Source organism: Dendropsophus ebraccatus, chromosome 9, assembly GCF_027789765.1.
Source record: "Dendropsophus ebraccatus isolate aDenEbr1 chromosome 9, aDenEbr1.pat, whole genome shotgun sequence".
Lineage (NCBI taxonomy): Eukaryota > Metazoa > Chordata > Amphibia > Anura > Hylidae > Dendropsophus > Dendropsophus ebraccatus.
In genome coordinates, this window is record NC_091462.1 from 104,721,776 (window position 1) to 104,738,103 (window position 16,328).

Sequence of the window (16,328 nt, forward strand, 5' to 3'; positions counted from 1 at the left end):
TAAATTTTTTTATTAAAACTAACTTTCTTGGAAAACAAAAACTGTACAAAAAAATTAACGTCCTCTTGCTTTAAAAAATGGAATAAATCTAAACCCTAGTTATGGTGAGTAAATCTCCATCGCCAAGTTCATTGGATGGGACCTATCCAACATACGGAGTCATCTAATGGCAGGAGTCTTCTTTGGGCCGTGGTGGCTGCTCTTGAGATATAAGTCCCAACTAAAGTGACTACAGTATATTTTATCCATTGTTATAACCGAGGGTCCGAGAGTCCTTGGCGAGTCGTCTCGATTGTGATGGTAATCCAGACGTCTTCACTTTATAGAGGTTATCATAGTACCCAACGTTCAATCGTCTTGGATTAGGTAAATCCCAGACCAAGGAGCGGCACAGTCTCTGCTCCATTGATTTGGTTTGGTTTGTATTGTTGCATATGTGTTATTATACCGGGAAGATGGAAGAGTTTCAAAAACATCAGAAATTCTCCGGCCACGTTAGTCCTGTCTGTGATCCTAAACATGGCCGAACTTGAGATGAGTTGCACGTCCATAGACCAGGTTCTTTACATCAGTAGTCGGATGTTAATTCTGTATGTGGATTCATTTCAATGGTTGTGTAGTTCTGAGGAGACCTGAAGAACAAATGTGAGGGTATTAAAACTTTATTATACCATAACACTGATTTCATAATAGACTTTATGCTATGAGTGCTGGTCCAATGTCATTGCTAATATTTTTTTTTTCTAGGAAAAAGCCATTGACTTCAAGCATAGCTGTAATGTTAAGATGAGAAAATGATTATAGTGCAACACTGCACAATGCGGTTCAGGGAAGAAACAGAGTGCTGCACCTCACACCTATGGCTGATACTAGTGCCCCTAGGCTAAATAAAAAACACATCAGAATTTTGTGTATGAATTGATCAAGCCATACTGCCCCATGTACCTCGTGCCGGTATCTGATACACATGGGTCCCTACACTAAGTCCACACTGTGCCAGTCAGTGGCCACCAACCCCGCAGGCGTGCACAGTCAGGGAACGGGGGCCTTGGGACGGCCCTGCGACCCCCATGCCACAGGACCAGACCCAAAAACAACACACCAGAAACCGGCCAGCACCCCTGGCGGAGAAGGTCGCCCCCAAACAGCACAAGTCTGGATGAGGTATTGCGCTCACCATAGCTGCAGCAAACAGAATGGGAAAAAACAGGAGGGATAAAAACCATGTGCACTCAGGTGTCTCCTGCTAATTGCGGTCATGTGGGTCTCACCAGGAGGAGTGCAAAACACGGAGAAAAGAGAGAAACAAAATGCGGTTCAGGGAAGAAAAAGAGTGCTGCACGAGGTACATGGGGCAGTATGGCTTGATCAATTCATACACAAAATTCTGATGTGTTTTTTATTTAGCCTAGCGGCACTAGTATCAGCCATAGGTGTGAGGTGCAGCACTCTGTTTCTTCCCTGAACCGCAACATTGCACAATAATCATTTTTATAAACTACTCTAATTTTCAGCTTATAAATAGCTGTGCATAACTGTACATTAAAAGGCAGAATAACTAGCTGATAGCAGGGGAATCTGTAGACTGTGGCCCCCCGTTATATCGAGAACAGAGATCCCAGTATCCAGTGTCGGACTGGGGTACCTTGGGCCCACCAGGGAATATTTTATTCTAGGGGCCCACCCTACATACACCAGATTTACTCAGCGCCAAACCTTTCACATTACTATACTGACTTTGCACAGTGCTGTGTATGTGACCGGCTAATGCTAGCTTACTGTTAGTAACCGGTCAGACACTCTATGTCAGGGATGGGGACCCTTGGCCTTTCAGCTGTTGCAAAACTACAATTCCCATCATGCCTGGACAGCCGAAGGCTGTCCAGGCCTGATGGGAGTTGTAGTTTTGCAACAGCTGAAAGGCCGAAGGTTCCCCATCCCTGTTCTAGTGTATAGGAGCTGTCCAGGCATGATGGGATTTGTAGTTTTGCAACTGCTGGAGGGTCAAAGGTTTCCCATCCCTGCTCTATGCAAACAGCACAGCCGTCCACTTAAGTTTCTTGCAAGGTGAAGTCCCATGAAACTAACTGGGGGATTATATGTCATCCTGAAGCTGCTAAACAGGGATGCAGACCTCCTGCTCAGGGGCCCACCGGGGGATTCCCCTGGCAGGGCCGGGACAAGGAGTTTTGGTGCCATAGGCAGAGTAGGCAAATGGCGCCCCCCCCCCAGTGTAGACTGTACACTATGCGGGGACAGCCAGGAGGCTATACTGTATGTGGGGGCTGATACTTGGTCATCACAGGCTCTGCAGAATATTACCACACTGCAGACTATAAGGGAAAGTCCAGTATGTATACTGTACCCCCTAAATATAACAGCACCATGTATACTGTACCCCCTGAATATAACAGGACCATGTATACTTTACCCCCTGACTGTAACAGGATCATGTATACTGTACCCCCTGACTGTAACAGGACCGTGTATACTGTACCCCCTGAATATAACAGGACCGTGTATACTGTACCCCCTGACTGTAACAGGACCATGTATACTGTACCCCCTGACTGTAACAGGACCATGTATACTGTACCCGCTGCATGTAACAGGACCGTGTATACTGTACCCCCTGACTGTAACAGGACCGTGTATACTGTACCCCCTGACTGTAACAGGACTGTGTATACTGTACCCCCTGACTGTAACAGGACATGTATACTGTACCCCCTGACTGTAACAGGACCATGTATACTGTACCCCCTGACTGTAACAGGACCGTGTATACTGTACCCCCTGACTGTAACAGGACCGTGTATACTGTACCCCCTGACTGTAACAGGACCATGTATACTGTACCACCTGACTGTAACAGGACCATGTATATTGTACCCCCTGACTGTAACAGGACCGTGTATACTGTACCCCCTGAATGTAACAGGACCATGTATACTGTACCTCCTGAATGTAACAGGACCATGTATACTGTACCTCCTGACTGTAACAGGACCGTGTATACTGTACCCCCTGACTGTAACAGGACCATGTATACTGTACCCCCTGACTGTAACAGGACCATGTATACTGTACCCCCTGACTGTAACAGGACCGTGTATACTGTACCCGCTGCATGTAACAGGACCGTGTATACTGTACCCCCTGACTGTAACAGGACCGTGTATACTGTACCCCCTGACTGTAACAGGACATGTATACTGTACCCCCTGACTGTAACAGGACATGTATACTGTACCTCCTGAATGTAACAGGACCGTGTAAACTGTACCCCCTGACTGTAACAGGACCGTGTATACTGTACCCCGACTGTAACAGGACCGTGTATACTGTACCCCCTGACTGTAACAGGACCGTGTATACTGTACCCCCTGACTGTAACAGGACTGTGTATACTGTACCCCCTGACTGTAACAGGACATGTATACTGTACCCCCTGACTGTAACAGGACCGTGTATACTGTACACCCTGACTGTAACAGGACCGTGTATACTGTACCCCCAGACTGTAACAGGACCGTGTATACTGTACCCCCTGACTGTAACAGGACCGTGTATACTGTACCTCCTGAATGTAACAGGACCGTGTATACTGTACCCGCTGCATGTAACAGGACCGTGTATACTGTACCCCCTGACTGTAACAGGACCGTGTATACTGTACCCCCTGACTGTAACAGGACCATGTATACTGTACCCCCTGACTGTAACAGGACCATGTATACTGTACCCCCTGACTGTAACAGGACCGTGTATACTGTACCCCCTGACTGTAACAGGGCCGTGTATACTGTACCTCCTGAATGTAACAGGACCGTGTATACTGTACCTCCTGACTGTAACAGGACCGTGTATACTGTACCCCCAGACTGTAACAGGACCGTGTATACTGTACCCCCTGACTGTAACAGGACCGTGTATACTGTACCTCCTGAATGTAACAGGACCGTGTAAACTGTACCCCCTGACTGTAACAGGACCGTGTATACTGTACCCCCTGACTGTAACAGGACCGTGTATACTGTACCTCCTGAATGTAACAGGACCGTGTATACTGTACCCGCTGCATGTAACAGGACCGTGTATACTGTACCCCCTGACTGTAACAGGACCGTGTATACTGTACCCCCTGACTGTAACAGGACCGTGTATACTGTACCCCCTGACTGTAACAGGACCATGTATACTGTACCCCCTGACTGTAACAGGACCATGTATACTGTACCCCCTGACTGTAACAGGACCGTGTATACTGTACCCCCTGACTGTAACAGGGCCATGTATACTTTACCCCCTGACTGTAACAGGACCATGTATACTGTACCCCCTGACTGTAACAGGACATGTATACTGTACCCCCTGACTGTAACAGGGCCGTGTATACTGTACCTCCTGAATGTAACAGGACCGTGTATACTGTACCTCCTGACTGTAACAGGACCGTGTATACTGTACCCCCTGAATGTAACAGGACCGTGTATACTGTACCTCCTGAATGTAACAGGACCGTGTAAACTGTACCCCCTGACTGTAACAGGACCGTGTATACTGTACCCCCTGACTGTAACAGGACCGTGTATACTGTACCCCCTGAATGTAACAGGACCGTGTATACTGTACCTCCTGAATGTAACAGGACCGTGTAAACTGTACCCCCTGACTGTAACAGGACCGTGTATACTGTACCCCCTGACTGTAACAGGACCGTGTATACTGTACCCACTGACTGTAACAGGACCGTGTATACTGTACCCCCTGACTGTAACAGGACCATGTATACTGTACCCCCTGACTGTAACAGGACGGTGTATACTGTACCCACTGACTGTAACAGGACCATGTATACTGTACCCCCTGACTGTAACAGGACCATGTATACTGTACCACCTGACTGTAACAGGACCATGTATACTGTACCCCCTGACTGTAACAGGACGGTGTATACTGTACCCGCTGCATGTAACAGGACCATGTATACTGTACCCCCTGACTGTAACAGGACATGTATACTGTACCCACTGACTGTAACAGGACCGTGTATACTGTACCCCCTGACTGTAACAGGACCATGTATACTGTACCCCGACTGTAACAGGACCATGTATACTGTACCACCTGACTGTAACAGGACCATGTATACTGTACCCACTGACTGTAACAGGACCGTGTATACTGTACCCCCTGAATGTAACAGGACCGTGTATACTGTACCCCCTGACTGTAACAGGACCATGTATACTGTACCCCTGACTGTAACAGGACCATGTATACTGTACCCCCTGACTGTAACAGGACCGTGTATACTGTACCCCCTGAATATAACAGGACCGTGTATACTGTACCCCCTGACTGTAACAGGACCATGTATACTGTACCCCGACTGTAACAGGACCATGTATACTGTACCCCCTGAATATAACAGGACCGTGTATACTGTACCCCCTGAATATAACAGGACCGTGTATACTGTACCCCCTGACTGTAACAGGACCATGTATACTGTACCCCCTAACAGGACCATGTATACTGTACCCGCTGACTGTAACAGGACCGTGTATACTGTACCCCCCTGACTGTAACAGGACCATGTATACTGTACCCCCTGACTGTAACAGGACCATGTATACTGTACCCGCTGACTGTAAATCACTGGTGTCAGGGGGATTAGCCTGTACACAATAAACAGAATATAAGAGTTCACCATCCTGTGGCTCCCGAGCTGTGGCAGGACTACAACTCCTATCATGCTGTGACGTAGTTTTGGAGCAGCTGGTGACCCTCAGGTTGGGAACAATATGGGAAGTGCTGTGTATAGAGGAGCAGTGCAGGGATATGGGGCAGTGTTATATGGGGCAGCCCTGTGACCTAGGTGACCTCCCTCTCCCAGCATTCCCAGCTCTCCCAGCCTTCCTACACCTAAAGAATGATGAGAGTCAGTCAGTGAACTCACCAGACAGCAGCCCAGCAGTCGGTACAGCCTCCAGCAGTCAGACAGGGAAGAGGTCACATGGTAAGAAGGGGGCGGAGCCTCTGTAGGTCCTGGCAGGTCAATGATTTTTATTTATTTTTTTAAAGAAATTGAAATTGCGCCCCCAGTAACTTACCACTAGATGGCGCCCTAGGCCATCGCCTGCCCTGTCCCCGCTCCCCCGTGGGCCAGTCCGAGCCTGCCGGTATCCCTTTAGGATGGAGAGGCAGATGGTTTATGTAGGACGCCATTCCATTTGTTTTCTATGGAAGCGGATGAGTAGTGTTTGCCTGTTTCTGGCAGCTCCCATAAAGAGTTAATGAAGCGTCAGCTTTTAATGGGAGACAGGAGGGGGGAGGCGTGGCTGGCAGCCCTTGTGAGCGGACGTGTGTGTTGTGAGCTCCTGCCTCAGCGACTGTTTCTGCCACTTACAGCACCTGAACCTGCTCTTTTTGGATTCACTCTGCTGGATTCATTGTCTGGACTCTTTTCCCCAGAAGAAAATGAACAGACAAGTGCCCACATTACAGTATCTGACTTCCCTCAGAGCCTCTCCTGCATCTGCTACTAACAAAGATGGCGGCGACTACGCAGCAACAAACGACACAGGCTACTCCGGTACAGCGACTGCAAACACGACGGGTCGGGCTCCCTATCGGCCTATGGACGGTCCTCGGCCCAGGATTCCGCATGTGCTTCCTTTCATCAGACAAACTGGAGAACAAAGGGGAGTGAAAGAGACTTGCGAGCCCCAGCCGCAGCCGGCTCAGGGATCTAAGCCGCCAACTCGTGTCCCTGTTAACCCTGTCACTCCTGCGCCTGACACTGCTTCTTCACGGGGCACGGACTTCTTAGACGCTCTACCCTCCGAGGATACCCCGATCACTTCCGATTCTTTAAAACCAATCCTTCTCGCTTTTAGAGAATCCATGTTAGAGGATATCCGCGTGGCCTTTGCTGACGTTACGATGGCTGTGGACGCAGTGGACTCCCGGGTTCAGCGCGTGGAATCTAAAGTGACTGAAATAGCTGACGCTTACACCTCTCTGTCTGACTCTTGCCTTGCCCTGGAGGCAGAACATAAGCAGTTATCGAGCACTCTGACAATCCTAGAGGACCGCCCCAGGCTAAATAATATTAAAGTAAGGGGCATACCGGAGGATATTTCTGACTCTGACCTACCAGGGTATGTGCAACGATTTCTAAAGATTCTGCTTCCAGACTGCACCAGGAGAGAACTGGTGGTGGATTCGGCGCGTAGGCTCCCCAGACACAAGAACATACCAAGTGACAGACCCAGGGACACTATAGTACACGTCCGTTATTTGCATGTCAAGTCTGCTTTACTAGCTGTCCTCAAAGAGAGAGAACCTATGCCTGCCCAGTAGAAAACGATATCGGTACACTTGGATCTCTCCGCTGCCACGATGCGCTGGCGAAAATCATTGTCTCCGATAACTGCGGTTCTGAGAGAGCGACGTATTCCTTATACTTGGAAATCCTCTATGCGACTGTCCATTCTTTAGGGTGCGTTCACACCTACAGGATCCACAGCAGATCTGCAGCAGATTTGATGGTGCAGATTTCATGCTGTGTTCAGTTATTTAAATGAAATCTGCTGCGGATCCGATAAGTGTGAACGTACCCTTAGGGTACAAACCCACACACCGTATACGCAGCAATAACGCAGCAGATTTGATGGTGCAGATTTGATGCTCTGTTCAGTTATTTAGATCTAATCTGCTGCGTATTTGTTGCGTATCGCAGCAGTAAATAAGGGTATACGCCCAAAGGGTATAAACCCACACACCATATATGCAGCGTATTTACTACTGCGATACGCAGCAAATACGCAGCAGATTAGATCTAAATAACTGAACACAGCATCACATCTTCTGCGTATTTGCTGCGTATACGGTGTGTGGGTTTATACCCTTATTTAAGGAGACTTATCATGAGTTATCCGGTCTTTGGATGATGGTCTGAGGGTCCTATTACACGGAGCGATTTTTACCGATAAACAATCACCATATTCACCATATTACACAGAACGATAGTCGTTAGTTACGATCGTTACTATGATCGTTTATTCCTTCTGATCCCAGCAAAACAATGGACAATGTGCAATTACACTGAACGATTAGTGAACAAATGCGGAACATGAGCGAACGAATGTGGAATTACGATACGAACGATTAATGATAATTATAGGTTCAGATCTAAGTCAACAATCAACGACATACGAACAATTTTTCGATTGTTGCCTGCAATTACGCAGAACGATTATCGTTTAAATTCGAACGATATAACGATTTTTTGCACAATAATGGTCCCGTGTAAAAGGGCCCTTAGTCATCTCTTAAACCCCAGCTCCTAGCAGGTTAGCACTGTTTATACTTACCATTTTCTTGTGTGACATCTTTATTCTGTCCGTTCTGTGTCTGTACATTGTCCTTTATTAGCCTCCTTTTCCATTATGGATCTTAGTAGCTCTCACATTGTGCACTGAGCTTTTTGAACGACTGATATTTGTTTCTATGTATGCAACGACTTATATATGCCCAGTGTACATGTAGTATACTATTTCTTGTGTTTTCTGTTTACTTATGTTTGTTTTAAAAAAAAAAAATTGAAAAATACTTCAATAAACAATATTGAAATGTTTAATGTGAGACTGGAGTTCCGTTCTTGAGATCAGAGGACCCTAGCGGTCACAGCCCCCACAATCTGCTAGTAATGGGGGCGGCCATACTTGAGGCACACCCTTCCGGTATAGACAGTGCAGCAGGAGGTGGGCACTTTATGGCAGGCTCCATAAGCAACTACAGAATGTACAGAGGCGGTAAGGAAGAGTCAGGTCACAGGCAGAACTAAACCCAATCTTCACTTTAAGGACCCTGCATACAGCAGCCCAGATCTCTCCTTCCAGGACCCCTGTAGTTATAACCTGAGGGGGAGGAGTGGGATACTTAAAGGGTCCCTGTAAGTTTAAAAAACATATAGGGGGACATGTATCATCCGGCAATTTTTTTTTCTCGGCATAAAGAGACGATTTGCGAATATTTTATTCGTAAAACGGCCGATTTGCGAATAAGATATTCGCAAATCGTCTCTTTACAACGGGGGCGCGGACTCAGTCCGCGCGATTTATCTCTTTTTTAAAAAAAAATACGCCGAAAACCTACTCCAGTCCTCAGCTGGAGTAGGTTTTTAGCCATGCGCACCGGCTCGCACGGTATTTATGTAGAGGCAGTCCGCCTCTACATAAATCTCCGTAGCGCCGGAGATGCGGGGGCATTTTTAGTCCCCCATAGACTATTCACTAGAATGAGCAGAGAGAATTTTTCTGCTGAGCGCTTCCCTCTTCCATTATACAAGATGGCAGCCCCATAGACTTACATTAGGAGTCTATCTCACTCAGGTGCACAGGGCTGGAGAGAGAACACGCTTCCCAGCTCCATCTGGAGATCGGAGGAGGGCTGAACACCCAGACCCTGACTGATCCAAACTTTTCACACCTCTACGCCATGTGAAAAATTTCTTAAAGAGACAGTGCCCCCAATTATTTTCGGATCTGGGTGGCGGATCCTCTTACCTTTTCCGTAGATAGAGGATGAATCCGATGACTCCACATACCATGAGCAGTAGCAGCAGCACCAGGATGGAGACATGCCAGGCTTTAAAGGATCCTGGAAACACATATCCCAAGGTTATTCTTACGTCACCACAAGACATAACTGTGCTGGAAAAGCACAAGGTTCTTCAGTATCCAGTAATATCAGAGGCTCCATTACATTTTTTTCCCAGACTAGACATTACATTTCTTTCAGACTAGACACTGCAGGGGTGATTTAGCAAAGCGGTATAAAGTAGAACTGGCTCAGTTGCCCCTAGCAACCAATCAGATTCCACCTTTCATTTCTCAAAGATTCTTTGGAAAATGAAAGGTGGAATCTGATTGGTTGCTAGAGGCAACTAAGACAATTCTACTGTAAAATTATTTCCAGACTAGACACTACATTTGTACAGTTTTCAGACTAGACACTACATTTGTACAATTGTTTCCAAACAAGACAATACATTTGTACAATTGTTTTCAGACTAGACACTACAGTTGCACAATTGTTTCCAGACTGGACACTACATTTGTACAGTTTTCAGACTAGACAATACATTTGTACAATTGTTTTCAGACTAGACGCTACATTTGTACAATTGTTTCCAGACTAGACACTACATTTGTACAATTGTTTCCAAAAAAGACAATACATTGTTTCCAGACTAGACACTAAATTTGTACAATTGTTTCCATACCAGACAATACAGTACATTTGTACAATTATTTCAAGACTAGACACTACAGTTGCACAATTGTTTCCAGACTAGACACTACATTTGTACAATTATTTCCAGACTAGACACTACTTTGTACAATTGTTTCCAAACAAGTCAATACATTATTTCAAGACTAGACACTACATTTGTACAATTATTTCCAGACTAGACACTACATTTGTACAATTATTTCCAGACTAGACACTACATTTGTACAATTATTTCCAGACTAGACACTACATGTGTACAATTATTTCCAGACTAGACACTACATGTGTACAATTATTTCCAGACTAGACACTACATTTGTACAATTATTTCCAGACTAGACACTACATGTGTACAATTATTTCCAGACTAGACACTACATTTGTACAATTATTTCCAGACTAGACACTACATGTGTACAATTATTTCCAGACTAGACACTACATTTGGATACTTTTTACCACTCACTGATACACTGCAGCACAGGACAGAGACTTGTGATGCTGATGGTATATTCCGCTCACAGCCCATTGTCTTGACTGGATACAAGGTAACAAACTCTCAGCTGTGAGAAGTATTACACATATACAGTTCTAATCCTCTTAAACTTAAATTCATTGACAGCAAACACAATTTTTTAATATATCAGAAACTGCGAATCTCCTTGACTCACAGATATTTGGTGACAATATAAGAGACAGAGATGGACTGGCATCCGCACTATAGAAGGCTATACTGGTGCTATCAGCCATCACTGGCAGACGCCATGCCCTATAAATAACTAAGGATTGGATGTCTTCATCTGGCAGGCTGAGGAGCTGAAGGCTCATGCCAAGTAAAAGATGACATGGCACGTTAAAGGTCAAGATGGAAAAGAACGATGTGACCCTCCAAATGTATTGAACACATGATTTAAAGGAACACTCCATACCTATCTGAGTTATACTGAGTCGGAGGGGACGGAGCAAAATAATGAAACATCCCTGTGTCATGATCTGCCACCCTGTACAGTCTATAAGTTATGATCGGAGCAGCCCTTTAAGTTGTACATAAGATGATGCTAATCAAGCATTTTTATTACTCTGGATATTATAATAAAAGAAAAAAAATCTTTTAAATTAACTGGTGTCACAAAGTGCCAGAGATTTGTAATTTACTCCTATTTAAAAAATCTTCCAGCACTTATCAGCTGCTGTATGTCCTGCAGAAAGTAGTGTATTCTCTCCAGTCTGACACAGCGCTCTCTGCTGCCACCTCTGTCCAGAACTGTCCAGAGCACTAGCAAATCCCCATAGAAAACCTCTCCTGCTCTGGACAGTTCCTGTCATGGACAGAGGTGGCAGCAGAGAGCACTGTGTCAGACTGGAAAGAATACACCACTTCCTGCAGGACATAAAGCAGGAAGACTGGAGATTGGTAAATAGAAGTATATTACAAATCTCTGGCACCAGTTGATTTAAAAGAATTTTTTTTTTGCTTAAGTACCCCATGGGACTGACATTGACTGTGATCATGGGGATTGAGGTGGCAGCCTGCCTGTGTATGACAGCTGAGCTCCTGACACCGTTCCGTGAGTACAATAAACAGCACCAGTTCATAATCTTGAATATAAAACTAACATCAGGAAGGAACTGGCACCAGGTGATGACACTGACATTGTTAAGGGGTTAATATACTCCTAAAAGGGAATCTGTCACTAGGTTTCTGTGGCCACTTTAAATGAGGGCAGCCTAAACTAGTGACAGAAATACTGAACAGATCGGTTTATTACTTACATCATTCTGTTCAGCCGTTCTCCTAATATGCAGGAGAATAGAAGTCTTGCCGCACTCCACCCCCCGCCCTCCAGCTGCTGATTGACAGCTTACTGCCTATACACAGCATGGATAGATAACTGCCAATCAGCAGCTGGTGGGCGGAGTTTTCAGCTTCTCATGAATATCCAGGACCACTGAGCTCATGCACATAATGGAGAGGACTACTTATTGTCCATGTTATTCAGGAGGAGATCTCTGGATCAGCTGCACAGAACAATGTAAGTGATACATCATCCTGTTCAGCTTCTCGGTCACTAGTTTATACTACCCTGAGATAGGACGGCATACACCTACTGACAGAGCCTTTTTAAGGTGTTGGTTGACCAGACGGAATCGATCAGTGACTACATTTGGTGTATTTTCCACACATATCCATTGCAATGTATTGGAATACAAGCTGCAGCAGAAAACGTCGGCCTTTCCAGTCATGTACCTGACATCTTGTTGAGCATAAGGCACCCGGTCATAGCGCCCATGGAGGTGCCTTGCAGGGTGAAATGGCCTCCATATCTGACTACCTCTGTGTTCCATCTCTGAACGAGTTCCTGGTCACTGGTCAGACTCAGTACATTACCGGAGACGGAGAGCCTCTCCTGGCTACAGATAACATTCACATCTACAAGAGGAAGGAGAGCCGGACATCAGCATTATGGGGCCCCTAAACATGTATATATCAGATAATGTATGAGAAGTCTGGTGACCTTGTATATAGGACGGAGGGGCTGTGCATGAACAGTGAAGCTGCAGGGACTGGCTGAGCGCCATCTTCAGGTTATCCAGTGTATTCTGCGTCACCGTCTGCCATTCAGAGCAATCTGAGAGAAGAGGATAGAAGTCATGTCACAATACAGAGACACCTCAGCACCTCGGACTAACATGGAGACAATGCTGACAGTGCTATAGAACATACAGGTTGTCTACGGAACTGTATCATGAATGGTACGGAATTCAGATTCGGAACAGGGTGACAATGTCTATACCCATTACTGGGCAATAAATGTTCCAATTGCATAACTGTAGGCAGAGATGTCATCTACATACCCTGCCACCCCCTGGCAGTCAGCACCTGAGGCACTTGCCTTGATTTCCCAACTCTATCCCAGCTGTACCAATGTATACTACAGTAGCAGACCATGCAGCAGCTAAGGGGTTATGTTATGTTTAAGTGGAATATCCCTTTAAGTGGTGAGGACCTGTGCAGCACTACCACTCTCCAAACAAACTACAAGGGGTGGGGGATTGGCCATACTTCGGCCATAAATGGGCCTGACACTAAATTTTCTGGTTGTAAAATTAAGTGCATTTTACTAAATTCCACAAATCTTAAAGGGGTACTCTGGGCAAAGGTAAAAAGTCCAATGTGGGCAGAGGTTGGTGAGAATGTAATAAAGAAGCTATACTTACCCATTCCAGACACAGCATCACCTGCCAGTTTCCTAAATTTCCCTGTTTCGTTAAGGCACCACCCACTCAGCCAATCAGTGACTGCAGAGATGTCACTCCATCACTGATTGGCTGAGCAGGCATTTTTCTGAGTGGGGCTGTGACATGACAAGGAGCTTTTAAAGCCTAGCAGGCGACTATGAGCAGTGACACTGTGCTGCTAGGGCATGGGGACAGGTAAGTATAGCTCCTTCATTATGTTACCACCACCTAGCGCCCACCCTTGATCTTCATCTTTGCCCAGAGTACCCCTTTATTAGTAAAAATATATATATATATATTGCTCTTTTTATAAATTTTTAGCAGGGCAAAAAATGGCATATTCCTAAGGCTGTATAGACGGAATCCAGCAGCTACTGTTATAGGACAGTCTTCAGTTACCGATGCTGGAGTCCTGCGCACAAAGGTCAAGCTGTATGCCGGTGACAGCGGAGGGACAGATATTTTCGGAACCAGGGCTTGGGTGCCGAACAGCCAGAAGTGAGGACGAGGATCCGCCAGGCTGAGTACAGAGACTCACAGACTCCAATCTGGAGGGAAATATGAAAGGCCTAGAGTATAACAACTGCCGTTAAACATAAGTCAACATCTTACAGGGTGCTGATACTAAGAACTACAAGACTAAAAAAGCGTATTTAAAGGGGTTGTCCAGCGAAAACGGACACATCTAGAACACCCCCTGCCAGAACGTTTCCCACAGCCTCTGAAATGGATGCACCTCAAGAGTCTGTAACAAAACATCTACCACACTCTGCACTACAACATTTATAACATGAATTATTACATTGGAAATACGGCTGTATTTAAACCTCAATATTACGGCCATATTTTTCTTTTATTTTACGTTGTGTGAACATAGCCTTATAGTACAGGCATGGTCCCCGGTGATACTCACAGATCGGTTTCATAGAAGGTGACGATGTTCTGCGTCAGTTCTCTTAGGACTTCTGTTCCTGAGCTATTGTTCCATGATAAAATAAAGGCGTCGATAATATCTGTTTTAGACAGGAAGGATCCGACAGGAAATGACTCAGGGCGCCCCCTGTAGAGAGCCATGGCCTCCGGGGTAAGAAGGTATGGTGGGTAGATACGAGGAAGCTGCTGGTCTATAATATATATATATATAATAGTGAACTTGACATATAAGCAGATCACATGATCACGGCACATATTACAGTTCATGGCTACGCTATACCCTCCGGGGGCCTTCTGACCGCTGCCATTACTCCATCCCAGTGCTCTGCAGAGGCAATAGGGGTATCTGGCCACAAAGTCCATCTAACTTCATGGAAGGCTCCAGTAAAGTCAAGAGGTAGCCTAAGTCCAGTAGTAAAACACGCCACCAACTCCAATAATAATTTGCAACTTCATAGTTAAAGGAAAAGTCCGGCCATTTTTAAAATCTGGCAGCCGGCAGGGGCAGGAGTGAATTTAATCAGAACTAACCTTTCCCTGTGCCAGTGGTGAGCGGTGGAACCGACCGTGGGACCCCTGCTGAGCTCCAGGATCTGGGGCTGACACGCCACGACCCGGCTGATGGACTGGCCAATCAGTGACTAAGGTGGGACACCGGTCCAGTCACTGATTGGCTGAGCGCCAAGTCCATCAGCCGGGACAGGCATTTACCCCCAAGTTATGATGTCATCACAACTTGGGGGAAAATGCCTTCCAGCAGGGGTCCTGAGGCCTTCAGTGGGGGAGCGGGGAAAATGAGTATAGGCTTTTGTTCTATTTTACAGCAGCCTGAGCCTAATTATGTATCAAAGTTACCTAGGAACAGCCCTTTAAAGTAGAAGTCCGGCGAAAATTTTTATTAAAGTATTAAAGTTTATTAAAGTTATACAAATACCCAATATACACTTATTACGGGAAATGCTTATTAAGTACTTTTTTTCCCTGCACTTACTACTGCATCAAGGCTTCACTTCCTGGATAACATGGTGATGTCTCTTCCTGGATAACATGGTGATGTCACTTCCTGGATAAACATGGTGATGTCACTTCCTGGATAAAATGGTGATGTCACTTCCTGGATAAACATGGTGATGTCACTTCCTGGATAAACATGGTGATGTCACTTCCTGGATAACATGGTGATGTCTCTTCCTGGATAACATGGTGATGTCACGACCCGACTCCCAGAGCTGTGTGGGCTGTGGCTGCTGGAGAGGATGATAGCAGGGGGATGCTCAGTGTCCCTCCAGTGTCCCTCAGTGTCCCCCTGCCATCATCCTCTCCAGCAGCCACAGCCCGCACAGCTCTGGGAGTCGGAACACCATTTTATCCAGGAAGTGACATCACCATGTTATCCAGGAAGTGACATCACCATGTTATCTAGGAAGTGACATCACCGTGTTATCTAGGAAGTGACATCACCGTGTTATTTAGGAAATGACATCACCATGTTATCTAGGAAGTGACATCACCATGTTATCCAGGAAGTGACATCACCATGTTATCCAGGAAGTGAAGCCTTGATGCAGTAATAAGTGCAGGGAAAAAAGCACTTTATAAGTATTTCCTGTAATAAGTGTATATTGATGATTTGTATAACTTTTGGGGGCAATACAAAACTTTTTCTCCGGACTTCTCCTTTAACTCAGCACTCTAAAGACAAATTACTTCATGCGGATCCAATACTTGGAGCATTGACTTGTTAGCATTTCAGTCCTGGCAGATATCACAGTACAGGCCAACATGGAATACCTCTGGATTCGTCCCCTGACCGCCAGCCAATACTGGGCTAAGAATAGGACCCTGTG

At 45.8% G+C, this 16,328-nt stretch overlaps 1 protein-coding gene across 3 annotated transcripts in view; it reads right to left on the reverse strand.

Moving 5' to 3' along the window:
* The window catches only part of LOC138801396 (uncharacterized), a 28,887-nt gene continuing 12,559 nt past the window's right edge, over window positions 1-16,328 (reverse strand). For 2 of the 3 annotated variants that reach the window (XM_069984183.1, XM_069984184.1), the window contains exons 10-15: window positions 14,462-14,672; window positions 13,948-14,096; window positions 12,825-12,938; window positions 12,557-12,739; window positions 9,579-9,672; window positions 1-632 (exon numbers count right to left, since the gene is read on the reverse strand). In XM_069984183.1, coding sequence (XP_069840284.1) covers window positions 569-632; window positions 9,579-9,672; window positions 12,557-12,739; window positions 12,825-12,938; window positions 13,948-14,096; window positions 14,462-14,672 — 815 coding nt within the window. In that variant the 3' untranslated portion in view covers window positions 1-568. Of the gene's footprint in view, window positions 633-9,574; window positions 9,673-12,556; window positions 12,740-12,824; window positions 12,939-13,947; window positions 14,097-14,461; window positions 14,673-16,328 lie in introns of those variants that run through there. The other variant, XM_069984185.1, reaches the window with a different exon arrangement.